The 27,780-nt window shown below is 30.8% G+C and overlaps 1 protein-coding gene across 4 annotated transcripts; it reads right to left on the bottom strand.

Moving 5' to 3' along the window:
- Positions 1 to 287: 287 nt before the first annotated feature.
- On the bottom strand, positions 288 to 26,072 carry LOC126737424 (uncharacterized). 4 transcript variants are annotated; one of them, XM_050442330.1, is made up of 6 exons: positions 25,745 to 26,072; positions 19,469 to 19,577; positions 19,341 to 19,411; positions 9,008 to 9,163; positions 8,669 to 8,888; positions 288 to 614 (listed from the first exon to the last, which is right to left on the bottom strand). In XM_050442330.1, the coding sequence occupies exons 2-6, from the start codon at positions 19,490 to 19,492 to the stop codon at positions 435 to 437; spliced, it is 651 nt and encodes a 216-aa protein (XP_050298287.1). In that variant the 5' UTR covers positions 19,493 to 19,577; positions 25,745 to 26,072; the 3' UTR covers positions 288 to 434. The 4 variants fall into 4 exon arrangements, with proteins under 4 accessions (XP_050298287.1, XP_050298293.1, XP_050298301.1 ...); XM_050442336.1 differs by having other exon boundaries at positions 19,469 to 19,574; XM_050442344.1 differs by having other exon boundaries at positions 25,843 to 25,861.
- Positions 26,073 to 27,780: the final 1,708 nt, after the last annotated feature.

Genomic DNA, 27,780 nt, shown 5'->3' with positions numbered 1-27,780 from the left:
TCAACAACGACAAGACAAACCCTGTTTTGTTATTTGATTGTTACATAAGTTTAGTTTTATTTTAATGCTTTTTTACTAGATATATGGATGTAAGTATATTAAAAAATGTGTTTGAAATCCGGAGGGTTTGTATTTACCATACCATTAAGTGGTCCGACTTTTTTAATAGTGGTACCAAACGACTCCAGAAGTTCTAAAAAAAAACATAAAAAAGCCAGTTTCTTCAATTCAGAAAATTTTCTTATGGTGGATCCCTCCCCCCGTTTCACTTGATCAGAAACCACAAGTCTTCATGAATATTTATTAATAATAACATTTAATAAAAAAAAAAATAAATTAAAAAAATCTCTTTACAATCACAGACTTCCCTAAAATACTACAAAGTTCCCTAAAAAGTCACTATAAACATGTACAAAAAAAACTCCTAAAAAAAATTATCTGATAGAATGCGTTCTGGTCCTAAAATCATACTTTAAATCGTCGGGTCTCTCTTCGGTAACGGGTTTCTCTTGCTCTCCGTCCTCAATGTTCACCCCGTGAATCCACCCGTTGGGCAGCAACAAAATCGGCCTGAGAAGCTTTCCATAAGCCACCGGTGAAGATGATTCTTTGGCCTAAAAAAAATAATGTTTCTTTTTCATTGAATGCCTCAATCACGTACAACACGTCTTAAATAACACGTTCTTGTATCGGAACCATTAATAACATTTTCGATCTATAAATTCCCGATTCGAGCACCGTAAAAGGTACCGCGATGGGTTTTTGGTACTATTCTATCGCCCACGTACTTTGGGGGACGCCCTGCCGTTTACCATACGGGATAAACGAAAATGATAATTTATCGTCTTGGTTTACTTAATTTTAATTTTATTCGTTTCCCAGCCGCTTTTTTATGGTATTTTATATATATATAGGAGCAGATGGGGCTTATGGGTTTCATTTATAATGACATAATGTTGCATTTAATTGGAATCAAACGAGATACAGTTTATTTGATTTTAACGGAAAAACTGTTGATTTAAAAAAAAAATGTTCATGTGGGAACGTTACGATTTAAAAAAAAAATTTAGTTATTGAAATAAGAACCATAAAAATAATAAAAGCCATTTTCAGGGAGGAATCATCATAATTTTTAAAAAATACAGATGACAGGTATTTATTATGAAGCTTGGCAATGCGCCTTTAATTTAAATTTTTTGAAAAATTTGAATTTCTGTTGTTGCTTAGTAAAGACATTGTTTTTGAATGTAATATGACGTTCATATGATGATAAACTTGAATTTAGAGCCGACTCTCATAGTCGTTCATTGCGTTCTTCAGGCAGCAGGATTAGAATACCGAGACATATTTTTCAGGTTTTTCATATTTTTCAGCTAAGTCAATAAATATACTTTCCTCATTAGATCTTGGCCAATCTCCATTCACCTTTAAAATGGAAAAAAAATCCTGCTTACTGAACAATTTGGTTTGATCCAATAAATTCGAGTATCTCGGCTATTAAAAATTAACAATTAAAAAAAAATCCAGAGCAGAACATGTGATTGCGCAAATTTAAAAGCTAGACAGTGCCACTTGAATTATAGTTTTATTATTTATATTTTTATCCGGTATGTCTGTCAGATATCTTATTATATATTTTTGCAATTTGTTATTATCTTTAAATTAATACCTAGTTGTTAGTTTTAATATAGATTAAAATAATTAAATTAATTTAGGATATATTAAACAGTCCTTTGTGACTTTCTAAGCCAAAAGACGTCTGATTAGCCTTTTGAAATTAACCTTCAGTGATTGATAATGATTTTTAAACATGCTTTTTTTTATTCAATTTTTAGTTATGCTGTATTAGGATTGGTTTCAATAAACACATTTATTATTATTATTATTATTATTATTATTATTATTATTATTATTATTATTATTATTATTATTATTATAGATTTTCGCCTTGCGGCAATCACACTCCCGTTTTACGGGGAACATTCACTTATCCCAGATATCTAAGATATCAAAAGGATTAAGCTCTGAGGGGGCCCTTTCCAGGTTGTCGGGCCCTGGATGGTGTTCGGTCTTCTGTACCCATGAACTTTCTGACGACCCGTGCTGTCCCCAGTAGCACCGCTTTTTGCATGTTTTTGTAGTGGTGCTCACTTAGTCCCAGTTGTTTGAGGTTCTCTACAAGGGTTTTTGGTATAAGTCCAGTTGACGAGATTATTATCGGAATTGTTTGAACATGCTCCATCTCCCATTGCCGTCTGATTTGCCCTTCAAGATCTCGATATTTGATGATCTTTTCGTTGTGTTTTCCTTGGAGGTTATTGTTATTAGGTATAGCAACGTCAATCAGCGTGGTTCTCCTTAGTCGCTTATCCACCAGGATAAGATCTGGTCTATTGTTGATAGTTCTTTGGTCGGTGAGAACAGTTCGGTCCCAGTACAATTTATACTCGGCATTTTCAAGAACTCTCTCTGGAGTATAATTGTAATATGGAACTTTGTCCGTCCTCAAGAGGTTCAGTTTAACTGCAAGTTCTTGGTGCAGTATTTTTCCCACGCAGTCATGACGTGCCTTATACTCAGTTTGGGCAAACGTTTGACATCCTCCCGTTATGTGTTGGATGGATTCTGTCACTTGGCATCCATATCGACATTTGTCACTCTGTATTGAAGGATCCGAAATAATGCACTTCAAGTAGTTTCTACTTGGAATAACTTGGTCTTGTATGGCCAAGTGGAAACCTTCCGTTTCGGGAAACAGTTGTCCCAAAGTTAACCAGTAGTTCGACGCGTTGGTGTCGACATGTCCCTGGCCAACCTCGTTGACGTGTCTCCCGTGCAGTAGTTTTTGTGCCCATGATCGATGTTTTTCTTCATCAGTGACGTGGTGACTTTCGATTTCGCGATTCTTCAGTTTCAGAGGTGTAGAGTCATCGACCTCGCATATAGCACGGTGCAGAGCGGACGATCTAGCCTTTTCATGAAAGAAATTTCTCAGAACTGAAATTTGTCGGTCTAACTGTTTGCCAATTTCTGCCAATCCTCTACATCCCTGATGTCTTGGTAGCGTAGTTCTTTCTGTGGCACTTCGAGGGTGGTATTTTTGAGCCTTAGTCAATAATGTTCGTGCCTTCCGTTGCAAGTTTTGGATGTCCGTCTTACTCCATCCCACAATTCCAAAGGAATATGTTAGTGCTGTACAGGCAAACGTATTCAACGCCTTAAATAGATTCTTACTGTTGAGGCTCGTTTTCACTATGTGCTTTACTCTTGTTGTAAACTCAGCAGTGAGTTTATCTTTCATTGTTCGGTGGTCTATCGCTGCCTGCACCATTCCCAGGTATTTGTATGTATCACCCTCTTCCATGGCATCTATAGTTTGGCCATCCTGCATCTCGAAGGATCCCGGCTGCATCTTTCTTCCTACAATGTTGTTAATACGACACTTATCCAGCCCAAACCTCATTCCGATATCAGCAGAGAATTCCTCCACGATGTTCAGCATCTGATCCAGTTGATTACTAGTGGCACCCATTAGCTTTAGATCGTCCATATAGAGCAAATGATTGACTCTTGCGATTTTCCTACTATCCTTCTTAATAGCAAAGCCGTAAGAGCTGGAATTGAGTCGAGATGATAGGGGATTCATGGCTAGACAGAACCAAAGTGGACTCAGAGAGTCGCCCTGGAATATACCCTTACGGATCGGTATTGTGTTTGTCTCAATAGTCTCTCCAGTAGGAAGTTGTAGATGCATAGTTGTTCTCCATATCGCCATTGTGCTCTCCAGTAGAGTCACAATGCGTTCATCTATTTTATATATCCTAAAGACATCAATAAGCCATTCATGTGGGATAGAATCGAAGGCCTTTTTGTAATCGACATAGGCGGTGTAGAGATTTCTCTTATTACTAGAGGCCTGGTTGCAAATTACAGAGTCGATGGTCAATTATTATTATTATGATTATTATTATTAGTATTATTATTATTATTATTATTATTATTATTATTATTATTATTATTATTATTATTATTATTCTTATTATTATTATTATTATTATTATTATTATTATTATTTTTTTTTTTTTTTCTGTTTTAGCTCGCTGATAGCGGTGTTGTCAATTTCATCGGCCTGAAGGCAAGATAAATTTTGCTATGGTAGATTTAGGAACTTTCGAACAATGTTGCATGTATTCAGTATAACAGATTTCTGTATAGTGACAATCGTCCAGGAGGAAAGACCCAATGCGTTAAGGTTTTTGGACAGTGTTAAAGGGACAATTCCAGTGGATGAAATAACTAGAGGGAGTATATACAGTGTGACCCATTTGTTTTCGGGTCACCCTGATAAAAAGTTTATTTTTGGTGCGATTTTGCTCGGGTTTTTTCTAAATATTAGGTCCAGAAAAACTGCATCATTATAATAAAAAAAAATTCTGCCATGCAAATTACAAGGCCTACTAATGTCAGTTTTTAAGGGCCAAATTTTAAGAAACCATGCTAGGCATTTTTTTTAGCAAAAAATTGTGCACACCACTGGATTTGGCATCCCCCAAAACGGCCTTATATCAAATTTCACCAAAAAATATTAAATAATAACAATTTTATGATAAAAAAAATGCGCTTTACTTCTAAATTGTCTCTAAAAATTATTGAAATATTGAATTGTCACATTTGACATCTAACTGTCAAAAGTGGTAATAGAACGTGTTTAGATAGTATTAGTAATCATGGAAAATTTAAATTTAGGAGAAAAAATTTAAATTGTTCGTCTTGTTGGTGGTAACACGCGTTCGATGAGAGAAGCTGCCAGAGAATTTAATATTAGGCATCCTGATAGACCAGTAAGTCTAAGTACTGTGCAACGTGTTAATAAAATTTTCCATGAAACAGAATCTGTTTCGAAAAATCTACTTAAAAATAGATATAATGGACGGCATGGGCTCAGAAGAAATGAAAATTACATTTTGGTTATTTTAACGGCAATCCTCGAAGTAGTGTCAGAACAGCTAGTTCGGTCCTTAACATCCCCAGAGAAAGTATAAGAAGATGTTTGCAAAAAAATAACATTTAAGCATTTAAGCCAACATTTTTGCACACCTTAGAGGATGGTGACCAGGCAAGAAGATTAGAGTTTTGCTATTGGCTTCAGGAAGAATATTTAAACAACAGAAACTTTCTAGATGAAATCCTTTTTAGCGATGAAGCCACTTTTACCACAAATGGCGTAGTCTCCAGTCAAAATTGCCGCCACTGGTCCGTGCAGAATCTAGAATTTATAATAAATGCAAGGAGACAGTATTCGCAAAAAAATAACGTTTGGTGTGGAATACTAAGCGACAAAATTATTGGCCCTTTTTTCTTTAATGGTAATTTGAATACAATTGAATTTTTGAATTTTCTTGAGAATGAATTTTCGAACGCATCAGAAGATTTACCCTTAAGATATCACCTTAATTTGAAGTTTCAATTAGATGGTTGTCCTGTCCATAATCTTCGTTTAGTAAGAGACTGGTTAAATCAACATTTTGAAAACTGTTGGATAGGACGAAACAGTCCTTTCGTTGAGTGGCCACCGAGATCCCCTGACTTAACGCCACTCGAGTTTTTTCTCTGGGGTTTACTTAAAGAAAAAGTGTACAAATCAAGACCTCAAAATTTAGATGATCTACAAGTCAGAATAATCCAGGTTTGGTCAGAAATTACTCCAGAGCAAGTCCGTAAAGTTATTTTAAATGTAGGCAAAAGGAATGTAAAATGCATAGAAAACAATGGTGGATTAGTAGAAATTTCAAAAATTTAATAGCGGTTAATTTTTAATTTTTTTGTTTGTTGTTTTTATTTTATTTGTATTTAATTTATAATTGTTATTTGTATTATCTTTGTACAATTTGTTTTTTTCATGGCTATCTACACATTTTTAAATGTAAATAAATGCATAATTTCCCTTTTTATTTTTTGTTATAAAATTGTTATTACTTAATATTTTTTGGTGAAATTTGGTATAAGGCCGTGTGCACAATTTTTTGCTAAAAAAATGCCTAGCATTGTTTCTTAAAATTTGGCCCTTAAAAACTGGCATTAGCAGGCCTTGGAATTTGCATTGCAAAATCCGAGCAAAATCGCACCAAAAATTTACTTTTTATCAGGGTGACCCGAAAACAAATGGGTCACACTGTATACATTATGTTGCCTCCAATGTTGTTTTATCTCGTAAGCTAGATCTGCGTATTTAGCTAGTTTAGTGTGTGTCGTTTCTATGACATTATTGGTATTTGGCACTGCTATGTCAATTAGAAAGGTTTTCTTTTGGGCTTTGTTTATTAAGATTATATCTGGTCTGTTTGAAGTCAGCGTCCTATCGGTCAAAACAGTTCTGTCCCAGTAGAGCCGAAAGTCGTCATTTTCAAGTACAGTTTCTGGTTTGCACTGGTAATAGGAGCATGTGTTGCCAATTAGATGATAAAATTTTGCCAGTTCTTGATGAATAATTTTTGCCACACAGTTATGTCGGTGCAGATATTCGGCAGCTGATAGAGATGTGCATCCTGATGTTATATGTTGAATTGTCTCCGATACGCTCAGGCATTTTCTACATCGATCGTCGATTACTTTCTCATCTTTAGTAATGTACTTAAGGTAATTTCTTGTAGCAATCACTTGGTCTTGTATAGCCAGCATAAAGCCTTCGGTTTCAGGAAATAGATCTTCACTTGGCACTTACTTGCCCAACAGAAAACTCGAGTTATAGAGCAAAAAAGAAAACTTAACTTACAAATAATAATAGGTATTATTAGCTATTAACCATATAACACAACGATAATATTACTGCCTAAAACTAACATATATAGAGTATTAAACTTACATTATAATAATGAAGAAAAGAAAATTTTGGATATCACAGCCTTTTGTCTAAGAGAGCAGAGGTGTATATCATATAAAGAAGTTGTGTTGTTTATTTATATACTCTGAAGTGTGTGGATTGCTTTTAAAGGCCTGATGATGCTCTAACTAGAGCGAAACACGTGTAGCCTTTGATTATATGTTGTGAGACCGTAAATATGTGTTTTTCTTCGTTTTCGTTAATTTTGTTGGCTCTTGGGGAATAATGGATGAGATTTTTGTATAATAAGTAATGTGGTTAAAGTCCGTCATCATCAAATACGTAGGAGATATTTTAGCAGTATTAATTCGAATTGTCTAATTTATATTTAATTTATTTTTTTAATAGTAAAAAGTTTCCTGTGATTATGATGCTCGAAAATGTATCCTTGCTAAAAGGTATGGAGAATCAATAAGATTATAATGCAATATACAATTGCTAGAATGTATGTGATAAAGTTGCAATTGCCATTTAATTGACAATTTTGACAGAAGATTCAGATATTTAATTGATTCTTAGCTTATATCTTTTTTGTGGAATATAATAGAAAGTTTTCATTTAAATACGCAAAACTCGCTGCACTTTTCATAAAGAAATTAGCAGCTTCAATTATAAAATTTAGTAACCTTGCTTAGCTAAAGATCTTATAATTAGTGCGATTTTGTCAACTGATAAAGTCTCTTTTATTTTTGAGATTCCTAGTATTTTTATAAAATAGAGACGTGGCAAGTAAATCTTTTTCAAAATGACTGCCTGGTTCATGGTTATAATTCATGTGGCAACGCTGCAATTTCGGAATAATGTTGACAAGTCAGTAAAAAAATCCTGGAATATCAATAATTGAGAGCCTAGGAAAGAAAGACACCTTACAGCTATCATTTAGGAAATTTGGCAACATTCGGTCCTAAGCATTTTATCATTGATACTACGTTGCCGATTAGTAATAACTCTTACTCTACAAACTTATATTTTATAGATTTCTGGTATTCATCAAAAAATAGACTTTTTAAACAGAATATGAGCGTGACAAGTAAATATTTTTCACAATTATCAAAATGACCTCCATATAAAAAATAATTATGGTAACAGTTAAAAAGCAGGAATATTCAAATTTGACAATCTTCGTATGTCAAATCACAAACATCAAGAATGAGACTTGGCAACATTGCTCAGCAAAAAAATTTATCACTGGTGCGATGTTGCCAATTGGTAAAGTCTCTGTTATTTTTCGGATTTCTGGTATTACTTTAAAAATGGATTTTTTCCGACAAGATACAAGATACGGGCGAGGCAATCTTTTTAAAAATTATCAAAATAACAGTTTGATCAATTGCTCTAATTCGTATGGCAACCGTGCACCTTCCAAGAAAAATTACAAAGTTGACAGATGACACCACTTGAAAAAGGCAACGTAGCTCATTTAAAAATCTTATTATTGTTTCGATGATGCAAATTGGTAAAGTCTATATTTATAATAAACGAACCACCCTGTATATATTTTTACTAATTTTTCAGATATAATTTCTAATATTTTTAATAATGCCCTACTCTGTATATAGCTATACTAGTTTCTCTTGACAGTTATTCGTTGACGTATAACAGCGACAGCTACAATTCAAATTGGCGGATGTTTACCATCTTAGAAAGAAAATGAAAGCGTACAAGTAACAACCGGTTCACATTATATCAAAAATGTCCTTCTTTCCATCCATTGGCGGGAGGCCAAAGAACTTAAGATAGAAGTTTAACAATTTCCATAAGAAAAACGTTAAACCGAGTTTTTCTTACCTGTACCTGATGATTAAACGCGGGAATAGAAACTTCGTCGGTAATTGGTTGATGTCCAACGGCTGAGGTGGCTCCCAAATACCCACCATTATCGTCAGATTTGATTCTTAAATCTTCCAAAGTGAATGGGGATTTCCCATAAAGACTGGCTAACGGTTTGGGGTAGAACTGTGGAGGTTGATACTGCTGGGGAGGTAAGTACAGTGGCTTTTTGATTATCCTAAAAATTGTTACACGTATTAGAAAAATATTTCAATTAATTAAAGAGTTTTGGGTGCGCATAAATATGGTGAGCAGAAGGAGAAGAAGAATAAAGAGGAGAAGGCTTCTCTGACTCACTTTGTTACATAAGAAGGCAACACGGGGGGATATTCCTGACCAATTTCTATAACAGGATTAACATATTCGACTTTCGAGTTTTTTGGTATAAGGAGCTTTTCGTCGTCGTCCAGGTAGATTCTGACTCGTTTTGGGTCCTCTGGTTCATCTCTGAAACTATTTTTTCGTTGTTGTTTGTAATCACTTTTTAAAGAGGCCTACTCACGCACATGAGAAATAAAATACTGGTTAGGTGAATGTAATAGAGACATTATTATTTCACTTGTTAATTTGATTTGTATAATGTATGTGGAGCATACGTAACAAAAACTATATTGTTTCCCACGAGTTTATTTGTTTCTACATATTTTTAGCAGCATTTCGTAAGTCAATATTAGGACATGTGTGAGTACAATACATGCATTTAAGACGCTTTTATATACAGTGACCGCCTAAAGTTCCACATAAATTCGTTAAAAATTAGAGACATGATTTTTTGAGAAAACGCTCGGACTCGTCGATTTTTATTTTAAGTTGCGCATTATTTTACATACATTTTTGTATACAGGGTGGAACAAAAAAAAAGATATGACGTCATCGGTCATTTTTTTAAATGGAATGCTATATTTTTTATTGCATTTATGAAATATAGGAGAAATTCCAAGCAAATTTCGTATAACACACCTTTTCTCAAAACTCAACTGTTTCAGAAATATTTACATTTAACCAACAAGAAAGCAAGTAAGTACATCTATTTACAAATGAAGATAAAATGAAGGATAAAATGTTATAAACTGTGAAAACTCTTATTAATGTATCAAGTGTTCAAACTGATCCCCATTTACTTCTTGGTAGAAAGCAAGACGGTTTACAAACTCATGTAAAACACTATCAATTATTTCGGGTGATATACGTCTAATTTCATATCTAATTCTATTTTTCAAATCTTCTACGTTGTTTGGCTTCTCAATATAAACTTTACTTTTCAGGTAACCCCATAGAAAATAGTCGCAGGGATTTAGGTCTGGTGACCTGGCCGGCCACTCTATTGGCCCTCTTCGTCCTATCCATCTTCCTGGGAACACTGTATCCAAGTAATTACGGACATCTCGAAAGAAATGTAGCAGTGCGCCGTCTTGCTGAAACCACAAATTATCTGTCGGGACAGCAGGATCTTGTTCGTCTGGGTAAAGGGCAGCCAAAGCAGGAATAAGATCTTCTTGAAGAAAATTCAAATAGCGTTGTCCTGTTAAGTTTTCTTCGAAAAATTATGGCCCTATTACTTAATTTTCCACGATACCAGGCCAAACATTAATAGATTTACGGTACTGTGTATGGTACTGTTGCCCAGTGTGGATTTGACACTGACCAGTACCGACAATTTTGCCGATTTACGACACTGTTTAAACAAAAAGTTGCTTCATCCGAAAACAAAAATCGTAACACGAGCTGACGGTTATTATTGCAAATGTTCATCATTTGCTCGCAAAATTAGTTTCTTCGATCAGGATCGTCCTCATTTAATTCGTGTATTAGTCTAATTTTATAAGGCTGGTATTCATTTACCAACTGAAATTTGTGAAGTTGCATTGTTTGGATTTTCTTTCACGGAGAGCAGAACGTTTAATTTTTCTTCAGAAATTTTCGGACGACCTGATCTTGGCAAATCCCTAACATGACCTGAAGTTATGAATTTGTGCTCTATTCTACTAACTGTTGACTGAGAAATAGAATGGTTTGGGTATTTGGCATTAAAAAGTTCACTTAAATCTTTTTGCGTGCGCACTCGATCCGCGTACCCTAGCATGATCAAAATTTCAATTCATTGGGTTTCCGTTAAATTAGCCATAATTTATTCTGATAAAAACTATTAATTTTCGAGCTGACAGTGACATTCGAAAATGGAGATTTTAATTTACAAGTGCAACCATAGAAATAGAGACAATTGGCAGTGTTTATAACATTATTTCTATCCTCGATTTTACCTTAATTTGTAAATAGACGTACTTATTTGTTTTCTTTTTATTTAAATTTAAATATTTCGGAAACAGTTGAGTTTTGAGATAAGGTATGTTATACGAAACTTGCTTGAAATTTCGCCTATATTTCATAAATTCAATAAAAAAATTGCATTCCATTTAAAAAAATGACCGATGACGTCATATCTTTTTTTTTGTTCCACCCTGTATACAAAAATTTATGTGAAATACTGCACAACTTAAAATAAAAATCGACGGGTCCGAGCGTTTTCTCAAAAAATCATGTCTCTAATTTTTATCGAATTTATGCGGAACTTTAGGCGGTCACTGTACAATTTTTTTTTGATGTATTTATCAATATTTAATTGGAACTTCAATGAACATTTTGATTCTTTGAGCCGAATGTTTTTATGGTCCTTCAAGCAAAGCCATTTTATTGAATAATTAAAAAATGCATAGCTTAACTTTAAATTATGTCTTTTTAAGGATATTTGATGATTTTCCCTTAAGAAACGAGGTTCAACAGCCATTTTTCCCAGATTTGTCTCACCATAACCCAAAAATGGGTTAAACTTGAAAAAAAGTTGAGGTTGCGATTTAATTGTGGATACCCTGACTAGTATAGGTGATTGAAACCTTATTAGGTTGATGTGTCATTCATTTTACTATATTTATAAGAGACTGAAAGGTTCTTTTTTTATAGTATAAATGTGCTAAAATAATGTTTTTTTTCCTCTGAAACTGGAAGATTTTCTGGTAAAAAGGGTGCGGGATTTACTTGAAAAATGGTATAAAACGAATTCCCTGCTATACCATTTATTAAACTAAAGGATGCAATATGGAAGGAACGATTTTTAGTACCATAAAGTATCGTCCAAAAATGCTATACTTTGAGATTTGCCATCATTATTTGGTTTGAATCGAACCACTGACTAATCTCACTGACACTCATACACTTTACTATTAAATGAGTTGAATTTCATAAATTTTTTCGGTAATTTTAAGAAAAACAAGAATCTAGTAACCAGGAAATGTAGATCTTTTCCTTCATTACTTTTTAATATCTAGGCTGCAACTTATGATTTAGTCTAGGCACTTGAGAATTTCGGAATAACTTCTCAATACAATTTTATATTTATTCTAGTCAGTCCAGGATTTTTTTTTCATTTCAGGCAGTACTTGAGAAAAAAATATTTCTTGGATTAATTGGAAGATAGGTATTGATTTTAACTACCTGGCATAATATAAACAGAATGCCCATTCTAAAGGGGAGTCAATGTAATATTGAAAAGTTTTATGCAAGAAGTCTTTTCTTTACAAATAAAATGCCAATTGTAATGTTTAAAGTGATCCATTTCGGCAAGTGTGCCTGCCATCATCATACTCTAAAGTATGTGACAAATATGTAATAAATACCCTAACTAACTTAAAACTGAAAAATGACTCAATAAAATCTTACGCAGATGACACGGCTTTAATCTTTCCTGCAAAATCTTGGAATGAAACTAAACAAAATGTGATAGATGGACTAGCAGTGGTACAAAATTAGTTAAACACTTTTAAATTGACTTTAAGTCTACAAACAAATTACATGGCATTCTCTATAATATTAGCAAACCGTCCGGATTTAAACAGCATAAAAGTGGAAAATTCAAACCGGGAAATTAAAGAGGTTTCAAAAATAAAATACTTGGGCATCATTATAGATAGACATCTGAAATGGGAAAATCAGGTAGAAAAACTAATTTCATATATTAGAAAAATAACATTTAAATTTTATGTCTTAAGAAGCATTTTAAATAAGAACCTTTTGTTATCTGTTATCTATAAAGCTCTTGTAGAATCCTTATTAAGATAAGGTATTGTTGTATGTATAGGAGTACATTGAGTTAGTTGAATGTTGTACAAAATTATTTAGTTAAAGTAATTTATAGAAAAAATAGGCTTTATCCTACAAGGTTTTTATACTCTAAGGCTATTTTTGATGTACGGTCTTTATACATCTTGGAGATAAATATTTTTGTACATAAAAATTGTGAAGTAAAAAAATATGTAAATCATAAGTATGAAACAAGAAATAAAACCAATATTTTTATATAATTACCTAAAAGTAATACTAATACAAATTTGACATTTGTTAATAATTTTGCACCCAAAATAAATAATCCTATTCCCCTTGAAATTAAAAATTACCAAAAAATTGATAAAGTTTTAAGAAAGTTTTTAAGAAAAAAATTTGATCATATATTTTTGAAATCAGAAATTAAAAAAAAATTCTTTTAGAAGTAAGTTTAAGTTTGCAAGTGTTAATTAAGTAGGTATGCAAATTCAAAGTATTTAATTTAAATTTGATTAAATTTTTATTGGAAATTGTAATATTTCTTATAATTTTATTTTATTTATTGTTTATTGGATAACAGTACTACATATACAGGTGTTAGTGATCTAGATGAGTCGCTGTTGCTTATTAGTTTGGAATATTGTAAACTTATCTGGGTATTAAATATTTCATAGTAAATTTTTTGATTGGGATAAACACTTTGGATATATTAGTTTAGTTAAGCTTTATTTTTTTTTTCTTTTGTGTGTATATTATATACTTAGATAATAAATAGGGTGGTTTAACAGGATGTACTACTGTACCTACCAAAATTATAATTATTATTATAAATAGTCTCAATAACATTTTTTGTGATAGATAATTTCAAACAATACAGATCAAATTGGTAAAATTGTAAAAGACTTTCAATTTGTCTGCACATTTTCACAAAACATAAACAGTAACGAATTACGGATAATTCGAGAGTGGTACATTTAAGACATCAGTTAACTATTCAGTCAACAATTAAAATTACAACCATAGAAACAGAGAGAGAGAGAATCATCGGACTATTATAACAAATATACATAACAATATACAAATTAAATATTAGTATTATTAAATTTTAGGCCTGAATGAATTAAAAAATATGTTGCTGTTAAATTTAGCTTGCTCATTAATGCAAGTGTAATCAGGTGATTTAATCACTTTATTTGTTTTTAATATTTCCAAAAGATCTAATTTTAAACCCTTCTGACAGTAGATAAAATGGATAATTAGTTCCAGTGGCTCTCAAACAACTTAATAAAATTCCAGTACTAACAATACTCAATACATTTTTTTATCAATTAAATAATTCCGGTGTTCATAAAACATTTTAAATCCGTTATTAGACAATTTTTAACCAGGTATCAGGCATTAATAAATTCCTTTTAAATTTGCCAAAATTTTAAAATTTAGTTAAATTTTAGTGGTTCCCAAACTATTTTAACAAATGTATGTCAGTGCCTCTCAAACAACTATTAATAATCATTGACAATTTTGACATTAAAATTAGTTCGGTGATTTGCAAACAACTTGATAAACTTTAACTGAACATTCAAAAAATTGAAATTATTTGTCAGAGGTTCTAAAACAACTGAAATGACTTTGCAAACATTTTTTGAATGAAACACTAAGTAAGTAATAAAATTTAGTGCTTCTCAAACAAATTGATAAAATTCCAAATGCTTGAATATAAATCGAGTTCCAGTGCTTCTAAAGTAATTTAAATTTAATTTTAGGCGTGAATGGTGTGATCCTTAAACCAATTGATAAATCATTTAAAATTTACAACATTGATTAAAATTGATATTACATGTAGATTCAGTTGAGTGGTTCTAAAACGACTGAAAAATCCATTTGCATGAATAACTAATTCCAGTGGTTATCAAACAACTAAATGAAATTATTTCGGTAAACATTAAGTTTAATTGAGATTTTTAGGCATTAACGAGTTTCAGTGCTTCTCAAACAACTAAGAATAGTTCCATTTCGTATTCAGATTCAGTATAAATATTTAAATTTTAATTCAATTCCAGTGACTTTAAAACATTTCAAATCCGTTTCAGGCGTAAATTGGTTACAGTGCTTCTCAAACCCTTCAATAAAGTTTCATTAAGTACAAAATTAAGCAAAAAAAAATTGATATTTTCAGGTATATTTCCTCAGTGCTTCTAAAACAATTAGAGTCTATTTCTAGGTATTAGTGAGCTCCAGTGCGTCTCAAATTAAATGTTTAAATGAAAATTGAGTTCAGTGGTTCTAAAACAACTTAAAAATCCTTTTACGTGAATAATTAGTTTCGGTGGTTCTCAAGCAATTTGATAAAATTCCATTAAGTACTAACAACATTTAATCAAACATTTTATAAATTAAATATTTCCAATAGTTTTAATTAATGGTTAGATAATTTAAAAAAAATATATTAACTTCAATTATCATTTTTCGGTATAAATGAGTTCTCAATTAATTTCACAAGCTTCCACTAAAACTTTCAATAAGAATATTTAAATATTTCAATGTTTCTAAAACAATTTAAATCCATTTGCAGGTATTAATGAGATTCAGTGCTTCTCAAACAACTTAATATACTTCTATTGGGTAATAATATTTAATAAAAAAATTAAATGTAAATTGAGTTCAGTGGTTCTAAAACGGCTTAAAATCCATTTCAATGAATAATTAGTTTAAGTTTAGTTTTAGTTGTCAAAAAATTTGATAAAATTCCATTAAGTAGTAACGACGTTTAATAAAATATTTTATAAATTAAATACTTCCAGTGGTCCTAAAACAATTTAAAGCCTAGCAACTTCATGGAAGACGTTTTTAAAACATGATATGCCTCTAGAAACAGCATTGTTTTCTTTAAATATGTGCTTTATTTAAATATTGAAATAAATGTTTAGTTCTTTTCTTAAAAAAATTGGAGATTAATATTAATTAAAAGATCTAGAAAAGGTAGATTGCCGGATTGGTCTTGTTCAAATGTGAAAATTGAGTTTAGAAATACCTGAATATCCAGTAAGTCCTCACAGAAAGTAGTGAATATTGTAAATATGCATATCATCAACGTACATATATCAACATTTCATATATTTTTTATAAATGTCACAATCTGAGATTTTCCTTTCGAGAAAAAACATAACATCTTCTGCCAGAAAAGATTATTATCAAGTTGAAAAAAGGTTTTCTTTAATACATTGTCAATATTAAATTTCCAATATGATAAAAGTAGGTAGCTGTGTGTGACAAAGAAGTTCTCCGGCGTATAATAGTCTTCGAATGGAAGGCTTGGAAGTAAGCCAGTAACATCGAAAGAAACAAAAAATGAGAGGGTGAAATTAGGGAGTTATTCTGATTTTATTAAATTTTTGTCAAGTTCATATGAGTTCTTTATTGGGAATATATTAGTTGAAGGAGGATAGAGGTTTACCAGAAAGAGACTTTTTTAGGCCGGAGAAACTACAGTTGTCACAGGGCAGTTTTGTCAGGGTGGAACAGAAAAACGATTAAAGTAAGCTGTACAAGTTGTAAATAAATGTGTAAGGTGTAGAATAAAATCTAGAAGTAGGAATATCTAAAAATTTACATTATTGAGGAACTCGCCTACTTTTTTGTAATATATTTTAGAGTCTAATTATGATGTCTGTCATAAATTAAAACCTACTTTGGAAATCTTAAAAGCAGAAACTCTGGACACATTTCATGAAATCAAAAAATTCTGTCTAGATTTCACCAGGGTGCCAGGGTTAAAGTGCTTTAAAAAGTCGACATTATTGAAGAAATTTCAAGTGTTGATACGTTAATTTCTTCTGAGTCACTCTGTACAAAAAAATAATTTAGTCCCAGAAAATTAGATGATTTTTACAGTTGGGTTTTCCTTGATCTATAAAGCGTGTGCCAGAAAGTGAAAAACAAACCTAATTTTTGGGATCAATATTCATCAGTGTTGTGATTTTCCTTTCATGAAAACCAGGACTTTATTTTATTTAAGGTCCTTTACTGTAGTTTCCGATTTATTTTAGGCAACCCAGAAAAAAATTATTTTTTCAACTGCCTGGAATAGATTAATGACTACATTAAGGATTTTAGGAGAAAAAATCGAATTTGTGCAATAAATGTCTATTATTGAAATGTTAACTTTTTTGAGCCAACCTCTACAAAAAAAAAATTTAATCCTAAAAAAGTTTAGAGAATAAATTAAAAACTATATTGGAGATCTTAAAATAAAAAATCCTGGAATTCCTAGACATATTTCATAATATTTAAGAAAGAAAATTAAAAAATAAAGAAAATCCAGAAATACCTGAAGTTCTAAAGAATGTATCAAACAGTTTTAAAATTTTAATTTTTTTGTGCAAATTTCCAGTATTGCCATGCTAATAATGCTAATGATAATTTTCAACTGAATTTTTACTGTTTTAGATAGGGTCTGCAAAATAATTGAAACAGGCCTACTTCAAAACCACTAATCGAATTATATTATTCCAGGCAATTAAATTAAGAGCAATCCACGAAAATGATTATTTCTTGAGTTGCCAGGAAAATGAGTATTGAAATTCAACTGCCTGGAATAAACTAAAAACTACATTGAACGTTTCAAGAGAAAAAACCCTGGATATAGTTTCCAGAATTTACAAAAAAAATCAATAAAATCTACAGCGTGTGTAAAGAGATGTTAAAAATCGACTTATAGAACAATTTTTCTAGTATTGTCATGTTATCTTTTTTGAACTACCCTCTAAAGAAATAATTTAATTCTAGAAAAGTTGATGGAATAAGTTAAGAACTACATTGTAGATCTTAAGAGAAAAATGAAGAATGTAAGAAAAAACATTGTAAAAATCCGGAAATACCTGGAATTCTACAGAATGTCTACAGTTTTAAAAATACGACTTTTTAGTATCAGTTTCTAGTGTTGCCATGTTAATAATTCCTGCGTTATTCTATAAAAAAATAGGGCAATAGGGTCTGCCAAAAAATTGAAACAATCCTACTTCAAAACCACTAATTAAATCATTTATTATTCCAGGCAATTGAAGCATAAGTAATCCACAAAAAAGATTATTTTTTGGGTTGCCAGTAATATGAATATTGAAATTCAATTATCTGGAATAAATTAAAAACTACATTAAGGATTTTAGGAGAAAAAATCTTTGACTAGTTTAGGTTTCAAGGAAAATAAATCAAGGTTCTACAGGAATTGTAAAAAAGTTTAAAGTATTCGAATTTGTCGAATAATTTTGCAGTATTGGAATATTATCTTTTTTGAGCCAACCTGTACAAAAAAAAATTTAATCTTAAAAAGTTTATGGAATAAATTAAAAACTATATTGCAGATCTTAAAAGAATAAAATCCTCGAATTCCTAGACACATTTCATAAAATTTAATAAAGAAAATTAAAAAATAAAGAAAATCCAGGAATACCTGCAGTTAATTTTTTTGTACAAATTTGCAGTATAAGGTAATAAAGTAATCTCTGAAAAATTATCCTACGTCATAACCACTAATCGAATTATATTATTCCAGGCAATTAAAGTATAAGTAATCCACGAAAAAGATTATTTCTTGAGTTGCCTGTAAGATAAGTATTGAAGTTCAACTGCCTGGAATAAATTAAAAAGACATTGATTAAGATCATAGGAGCAGAAATCCTGGATATAGCTTAAAAAATTTAACAAAAAAAATCTAAAAAATCGACAGGGTGTGTAAAGAAGTGTAAAAAATCGAGTTGTCGAATAATTTTCCAGTATTGTCATGTTATCTATTTTGACCCACCCTGTACAAAAAAAAATTATCCAAAAAAATTGATGGTATTTAGAAGGAGTTTCACTGTTTTCTACAGGTTATGCCAAAAACTAAATACAAACTAATTTTTATTGTAATTTTCTATTTATTCCAGGCAGTCCAGCATTTATCTCCTAATTTTATTATTTTATTCCAGACAGTTTTTTTTTTGCATTGTATGGAGAAAGAATACTATATTCAACTGCCTGGAAGAAATAAAAATGTCATTTAGGACATTAAGGAAAAAATCTTGAAATGTCTAGATATGCTTTAAGATGTTCGAAATCTCCAACTGAAGAAAACAAAAAATATCGACTTTTCACTTACTCATTTATAGAGGGTGTACCACAAAGAGAAAAAACAAACTATCAAGTAAGTTGACATTGTCACATAAAAGCCATGAAAGAGCTTCACCGATTTTTAAAAAATTTCGTGTACAATTAATTGAGATTGGCAACAAATATTTATTAAAACTTTGGGCTTTCCAACCGTGTAAGGAATACTAATACCACATGGTAGGAATAATTTTTTCTTGCTATAAAATAAGTTTTTATGAAAAATATTCATTCAATTGGGTTTTAAGGTCCTTAGAGCCGGTTCTATATACTGAAAAAAATACTTTTTTGGACTCAATATATACTATTTTTTTTATTTATAAGGTACTGCTGAAGCCTAGGAATTCTTTTAAATAGAAACGACTCTTACACTAAAATTCAAGGTACTTACCCAAAACTTCCAAACCCTCCTAAGCCGTACAGCCCGGCAACGGCTCCGTACTGCCAAAAAACCGCAAAAACCTAAAAACAAAATATACTACTTTTTCACGCACAAATGTTAATTAAAAACCGTTTTACCTGAAAAACAATCGCGTTCCTCATATTGTTTTAATTAAGACTGGCCCGGGGTACCGATGCACTCGTTCTTTTATCCGACCAATGCTGAAGAAAGCTTCTGTTTGGACTTCTTGGCAAACGACGAAGAAGAGAAAAAAAACGGTTTTCTTATACACACCAAACACTATAATTACGGCGAGCAATTTGAACAATTTACACGCGAAAATTTAACTCTCCTTGAAAAATTATCGCTTTGATTATTGTTATTTAGCGGGAGGGATAATTGAAGGAAAGTGTAAGTGAGTACTCGTGAGGAACTAATTGTTTTATGTTCTTGTGTGCTGGTTGTATTTTCATTTAAATAATGTAAAGCGGAAACCCAACAGATCTTGGCATTTTGATTTGAGAAGATTAGGTTGGAGAGAGGACTTTCGTTAGCTGGTTTACCCTATAGGTCTACAAACCGGGGTGGTATAATAAGAATATTTTATTGGAAATTGTTATGGTTGTTCAAGCTGGATATGTGTGCAGTAATGAGTGGAGAAGTTGAACGAAGTGATGAGGGACAAAATGCATATACCTCTGAAAATAAGAAAGTTACAGATGGGAAATATTAAGCACAGATTCTTCTAATAAAATAATTAGACACTTATTGTGGGGTATTTCTTTTAGTTGAAAAATCAGCTTTGAAAATTAAAAATTTTAAGTTAATTTAAATTTTTCGGACCAACTGCCTGATATCTCCGAAAATAAAAAAGTTCGACAAAGAGATTTGAAATTTAGAGCTCAGTTTTTCCTAATGAAATAATTAAATAGAGGTTTCGCGTATACTTCTGAAAATAAAAAAGTTAGAGATTTGAAATATTAAACTTAGATTCTTCTAATAAAATAATTGGATACTAATTATGGGGTCTTTTTAGTAATTTTTTTTAATTTAAAAATTAGCTTTGAAAATTGAAAATTTCAAGTTAATTTAAATTTTTCGGAACAACTGCCTGATATCCCCAAAAATAAGAAAATTCGAGAAAGAGATTTGAAATTTAGGACACAGATTTTCGTAATGAAATAATTAAATAACTACTCATTAAAGGTTTCTTTCGATTTGTTTTTAAGTAGAAAAATTGGACTTGGAAGTTTTTTTAATTAAAATTTCTACGGATAAAATGCTCTTGCGAGATCTTAAACTTGAAACACATATTTTTCTAATAAAATCATTAGACACGTGTTCAAGAGCTCTTATACAGGGTGTCCGGAAAAAGGAGGCCAATCCGCCGGCCACATATAGGTCATACCAAAATAATGCAACTTTCGTTATGCCAGTTTTTAATTGGGCGCTCGGTATTCAATATACAGGGCGTCAAAATGAGAAATATAAGATCGTTTTTTTTTTAATAAGTCGAGTGTTTCATAAGATATTAAATTAAAATGTATTAAAAAAAATAATGTGTTAAAAATGCCAAAACTTTTTTCTACCCCTGTATAATAAAGTTCTAGTAAAAAAATCTAATTATCCAATCTTTTCTTGTAAAAAAAGTATTCTTTATAAATGTCATGTCGGCCTGATGATAATCCGTTTATTAGATATCTTAATTTTAAAAACTAGATACATTTTAACAAGTTAACAAAATAAACGTAAAATATTTTTTCTAAATTAATGCTAAATTACTTATTATAATAAAAATCATAGAATAATCACCCTAAATTATTTGTCTACGTGACTTCCATTTGTTTGTATACACATACAAGCCCCTTTATAAATAAAAATCTAAGGCTTTGAAAAAAATTTGGTTTCAACCTGAAATACTCTCCAGCTGCAATGATTCTTTCCCTTAAATTATTATAAAGTCTTTTATACATCCCCAGACTGAAAAATCCAAAGGTGCGAAAAATCCATAGGTTCGGGCGAACGGAGTGGCCACGGAACAGGGGCATCTCGACCCCTACCAATCCAGCGATTAGAAAATACTTGACGTAAATAGTTCCTAACATTTATAGCAAAATGAGCCGAAGCACCATCGAGTTGAAACCAAAGATTTTGTCTTAAATTTAGAGATAAATCATCAAGCAAATCGGGCAATATTTCTTGTAGAAACAACAGAAATTAATCACCAGTCAAATTACCTGGTAAAATGACAGGTCCTAAAAGACAGTTATCCAGAACACCTGCCCACTTGATGATGTGTCTCAACTATGGGCCTAGGATTCTTTTCAGCCAATATGTGTGCGTTATGGATATTTGTCATGCCGTTTTTCGTGAACGTGGCCTCGTCAGTAAACAAAACCGCCCTTATAAAATCCACATTTCTATTATTCATTTCACATAACCATGTACAAAAAGCAAGTCTTGCCTCGGGATCGTTGGGCATTCGGGTGAAGATGAAATGGGTAAAGTTGTTGAACTCCGTAAAATATTATGTGTCTCAGTTTTCTCAATTCTCACCCGTTCAGCCAAAACCCTAGAACTATTGTTTGGTGATTCTTCGACATTTCTTTAAATTTCTTCCTCTTGCCCTAATTGCACCGCACTAGGTCCGCCGCAATTACCCTTCTGTCTTTTGATGAAACTTCCAGTCCCTCTTAGGCAGTTACTCAAATTAAAAAAATATTTTTTTTTGGGATGAAATCGATTTGGGAATGTCTGGGTATAGCGCCTAGCGGCTAAACTAGCATTGAAGTCACATTTTCCTAGTTAAGAATTGACAGGTATTTACCGTTTACAATAATATTTAAAACTTGCCAAACATCAAAAACATATCCGCCATTTCGGAAAAGGGTACATTTCTTGGTCTATAAGTCATTATGGTTTTATAAGTTGTAAGAAAACACACCAAATACAAATAAGTAATTAAAAAACGTAGATTTATTTTAGGAGTAATTGAGAAGCTTGTAAAGAGCGTCAGAAGCGTTTAAATTTGTTACTTTGACAGTACGTGAAAAGTTACTGGATCCCGAGGTCAGCCAATTTGTTTAGAAAGAAGTATCTAGATTTTAAAACTTAGATATCTAATAAACGGATTCTCAGGCCGACATTTACTAAGAATACTTTTTTTACAAGAAAAAATTGGATAATTAGAATTTTCTACTAGAACTTTATTATACAGGGATACAAAAAAGTTTTGGTATTTTTAACACATGCAGTATACCGCAGGTGGCACCCTCTGCAAGGTATAGCTAATCCGTGAACGGATTTCAATTTCTCGTTCCAAAAAACCCCCTCATACCAATTAATATCTTATGAAACACTCGACTTATTTAAAAAAAACGATTCTATATTTCTTATTTTGACACCCTGTATATTGAATACCGAGCGCCCAATTAAAAAATGGCATAACGAAAGTCGCATTATCTTGGTCCACCCCATATGTGGCCGGCAGATTGGCCTCCATTTTCCGGACACCCTGTATAATATTTTAAATGAAAAATAAGCCTTCGAAATTAAAAAAAGTCAGCTAAAATTCAGGGACAAAATACTCATAGGATTATTTTTAAAAACTGAAAAATCTGCCTTGGAAGTTGTAGAATATATGTTTTTAATTTAAATTTCTAATAAAAAAATTTTAAGAATGTTAGATATCTGATTAATTTTTATATATTTTTTTAAATTGAAAAATCACCCTTGGATATTAAGAAATTGAATTAAAATTTTTCGGGACAAAATGTTGATATCTCTGAAAGTAACAAAGTTAGAGATTGAAACTTAGATTTTCCTAATGAAATTATTAAACAGCTCTTTTATAGTTTTTGATTGTTTTAAATGAAAAAATCAGCCTTGGAAGATATTTTTTAAAAAATCAAAATCTTTATGGACAAAATCTCTAAAACTGAAAAAGTAAAACACATATTTTTGTAATAAAATTATTGAACATTACTATTAGAAATGAAAAAAAAAAATTAATATTAATTAAAATTTTTAGGGACAAAATGCTGGTAATGCTCTGAAAATAAGAAAATTAGAGATTTCAATTGTAGAATAGATATTCTCCTAATAAAACTGAACATCTATTTAAGATTTTTTTAAACTGAAAACAGCTTTGGAAGTGAACAAAAAATTTAATATTAAGGGACACAATGCTGATATCTCCGAAACTAAGAAAGTTGGAGATCTGGAAATTAAAACTTACTTTCTCTTGATAAAATTATTGGACACGTATTTTAGGTCTTATTATATTTTTTTTTTTAAATTATTTTAAAATTGAAAAAAATGCTTTTTTAACTGGATAAATCAGCCTTGGAAACTATTTTTTTTAATTAAAATTAATAACAATAAAATAAAACTAAGAAAGCTCTAAACTTGAAACACATGTTCCTCTAATAATATTATTAAATAATTATGTTTAGGTTTTCTTATTTATTTTTGTTTTAAAGTGAAAAATTACCCTTGGAAATAGAAAAAAACAAGAAATTAATTAAAATTTTTAGGCACAAAATGCTGATATCTGAAAATAAGAAGATTAAAGATTTAAAATTTAAAACAATACTTGATCTAATAAAACAACTAAAACCTCTTTTAGAGTTTTTTCTATTTTTCTTTCAAATTGAAAAATAGGCCTAGGAAGTTAAAACAATTCTTTTTAATTTAAATTTCTAGAGAAAAAAGGCTGATATATTTATCTCTAAAACTAAAAGAGTTAGAGATTTGAACTGAACATTTTCTTTAGCTTCTTTTTTTTTAATTTATTTTTTTTTGAAAAAAAATAAAACGCCCAGGGAGAAAATTCTCCTATCTCTAAAATTAAAAAAGTTATGGACCTGAGAATTGGAACCCATATTCTTCTAATAAAATTATGAAACTACCTATTTTAGGGTTCATTTATATTTTTTTATTGAAAAATCAGTCTTGCGATTTAAAAAATAAATGAAAATGAAGTTGAAACACAGCTTTTCCTAATAAAATAACTGGAATAACCTTTTATAGGACTTTTTTTAAATTGAAACATCAGCCTCGGAAATTGACAAATTTTTGTTTTAATTAGGTTTAAGTTTATTTATTTAAGTAAAGCATTCAAGGTATTAGTGGTAAGTAGAGTAAAGTTAAACGTAAAAAAGAAAACACAATAAATGTTGACACGTCTATAAAAAACTATGTCTCAGAAGCTGGTCAGTGGAATAAAATGAGTTAGCAGTTAAAATGCGCAATTTATTAAAGAGGTTAAGATAAAAACTATTTGTAATGCAGAGAAGCGATTTTTAGAGAGACCATCAAAGCAGAATTAATATTTCGAAGACACAAAGATTATTAATAGTAGAATGCTCAGTACTAACATGAAGTTTTTTGGGTTTTGTCAATATTTAATAAAACATTATTTTTACATAACCAGTCTAGGGCCCCCTCATTTGCTAATTAAATAGAGGAACTCAAATCAAGCTTAGATTTAATTTTTTGAAAATGCAATTTTACATAGATATTCCAAAATAAACTTAATTAAAAAAATTTTTGCAAAAAATGGGATTTTAGAAATGGGACTAAAGTTATTGACATCATCATGTTTGCTCTTTTTATACAGCGGTATACACTTAGAAAGTTTTAATTGGCTTGGAAATATACCCTGAAAATTGGTACATACATTCTTTCAATAAAATCATAACACACATGTCTTTTTATATATTTTTTAATTAGTAAAATTAGCCTTGAAAGTTGATTTTTTTAACTAAAACTTTTAGGGACAAAATGCTTATATACCAAAATGCTTATATACCTCAAATCAAGGGAGCTAAAGATCTGAAAATTGAAGCATGTATTATATTTAAAAAATAAATAGGACACACCTCTTAAGTTTTTTTTATATATTTTTTTATTTTTTAAAAATTAGCCTTGCAAATTGAAAAAAAAATTCTAGGAACAGAATGCTCATATCTCTGAAATTAAAAAGGTTAGAGATCTCAAAGTTGGAAAGAAAAGAAAGAAAGCTTAGAAGAAAACACATATCCTTCTATTAAAATCATCGAATACGAATTTCAGGTTTTTTCTAAAAGAAATTTTAATTGAAAAATCAGCCTTGGAAGTTGATTTTCTTTTGAAAATAGAAATAGAAATTCCAGGGACAAAATGCTCATATTTTTAGAAATCAGAGTTTTGGAAATTAAAACACTCATTTTCCAAATAAAATTATTAGACGCCTATTTCAGCGTAAAAATCAAAAAACTAACTTTAATTTTCAAAAAAGAAACTCAAATTTAAAAAAAAGGTTCAAATTTTTTAAGAGGCAAAGTGCTCATGACTTGAAATTTAAGACACAAATTTTACTAAGACCATTTGCAAAATATATATATGTTTATATCAAACTCTTTGAAATTTACCATTTATGGTCCTTCGAGCCGACACCACACACACAATAAAACGCACTTACTGCACAAGGAACCCAATATGCACTAACTCTTACGTAAAAAAAACTCACTTATTTATAGAGTTTTTCCCTGTATCTTAAAAATTCTTTAAATTTCAACGTTCACGTCGTGGAAATTTCAAAGATCACCAGACACCACGTTTATTTGCCATCTTCCACCTGTTAGATCGTACTTAGAGCTTACGTAAAAAAAAAATTACGTAAATCTAAGAAATTGCTTCATTTTAAAAAAGGAAATGAGGAACGTTTGACACCATTACGCGGTACCACTTGCCGAAGTCGATAACGTTTTAATTGTTTTTTTCCTTCTATGAACTGCATCGGTTAATTAAAATGAAGGTTTTACGTAAAAACATCTATTTTGCTGACTTCATATTCGTCGTATTATTAATTACTACTTGGGTAATTGCTTAAAAACATTTAGAAGAGTCTTGGAAAAAATGGTCATATCTCTGAAAATAAGATAGTTAATTATTTGAAAATTAAAACCCAGATTCTTCGAATAAATTTATTATATTTACGCCTAGTTCAACTTTTTTTAAGAAGTATGAAATATAGACCTTAAAATTTTTTTTTTGAATAAAATTAAATTCTAGGGACAAAATACTCTCTAATAATATTAAAGTTAAATATATGAAAGTTTGCATAAACACTATTCTAATAAAATGGTTTCATACATGTCTTAGCAAGTCTTTCAAAGATTTTTTTAAAGTGAAGAAAAAAATGCCTTAAAAAAATATCAGGGACGAAATGCCCATATCTCTGAAACTAAAAAAGTTATCAATATGGATACAGTATATTTTAATTAAAAAAACTAAAAGAAAGATTCTTTACACAATTTCATTTTTTAAAAGAAAGATCCTTTACACATTTTTACTTTTTATTTGTGGTCCTTCGAACCGAAATTTCTAGTATAATAGCGGATGAAACTATAATATATTTCTGACTCTTTAATTTAATCATTCAAAACTTCAACGGAGCTCAAAAATAATACAAATATTTCGCAATGTACCTTTTCGGACCTTTGAGCCAGATCAAAGAGTTCTGACAACATCCCCAATACATTTCTGTCGCACTTCAAACCAAATTGGATCCTTGTAGGTTCAAAATTCAAAAACAAAAATTTCCCATACTTACCCTTCATGATTCTAATTATATTTATCTCAAAACTTTCGACACTAATCAGAAAAAAAATAGAAACATCTTCCTCCATCTTTCTTTTTTTTTAATTCGACCGACCTTCGTGTACTTTATCACGTCGCCTACTGAATTACAAAATCCCCAAGTACAACTGGACTACTCTCCTTTGTCGTAATTTATTACTGTCCCTTTTTTTCTCTCATAATAAATAAGTCAGCGAGTTCGCTTTCATTGAAAGTCCATGCCGGTAAAAATAGATAAAAGTGATAGTTTTGCATAACACCGTAATACCTGTTACCGATTTTATGAAGGTGAAGGTACTTGCCGGTCAAAGCCATTGAATATCTCGCTCGGGAGAAAGGATGTGGACTGTTATTATTATTGTTGCTATTAATTTTAGTCTATTTGTTGAATATGCTGAAAAGGAAGCTGAAAATAAGGATGAAAGCAAACAGAAGAAGTAGCAACTGATGAAGCTAAGAATGACCGAGCCAATGAATTTGTTGCATTATGGAACTTATTACAGAAAAACTTTTATGGAAAAGCGAGTTAAGGATGTCATACGCTTTAAAGCGGTTATGACATGAAATTTGCTTATAATTCTGTTGGCAATTGAACTACAGTAATAATTAGAATTACACTTACAGAATAGTTGATATTTTCCCAAAAATTTTTAAATTTTTTTAAAATAATTAGTAGTTTAAGAGCTCTGGTTATTTGAATTTTGGTTCACGTCAGTAGAGACTTGCTGCCTAAGGGTCAAGTTTTTAAATGATAACTTTGGATCTACTAAGGCTAGAGTATTAACATAAATGAAGCTATTAGTGCATGAAGGCGTCAAGTCACTTT

Source organism: Anthonomus grandis, chromosome 1, assembly GCF_022605725.1.
Source record: "Anthonomus grandis grandis chromosome 1, icAntGran1.3, whole genome shotgun sequence".
NCBI classification, from domain to species: Eukaryota; Metazoa; Arthropoda; class Insecta; order Coleoptera; family Curculionidae; genus Anthonomus; species Anthonomus grandis.
This window is presented reverse-complemented; position numbering and strand designations above follow the sequence as displayed.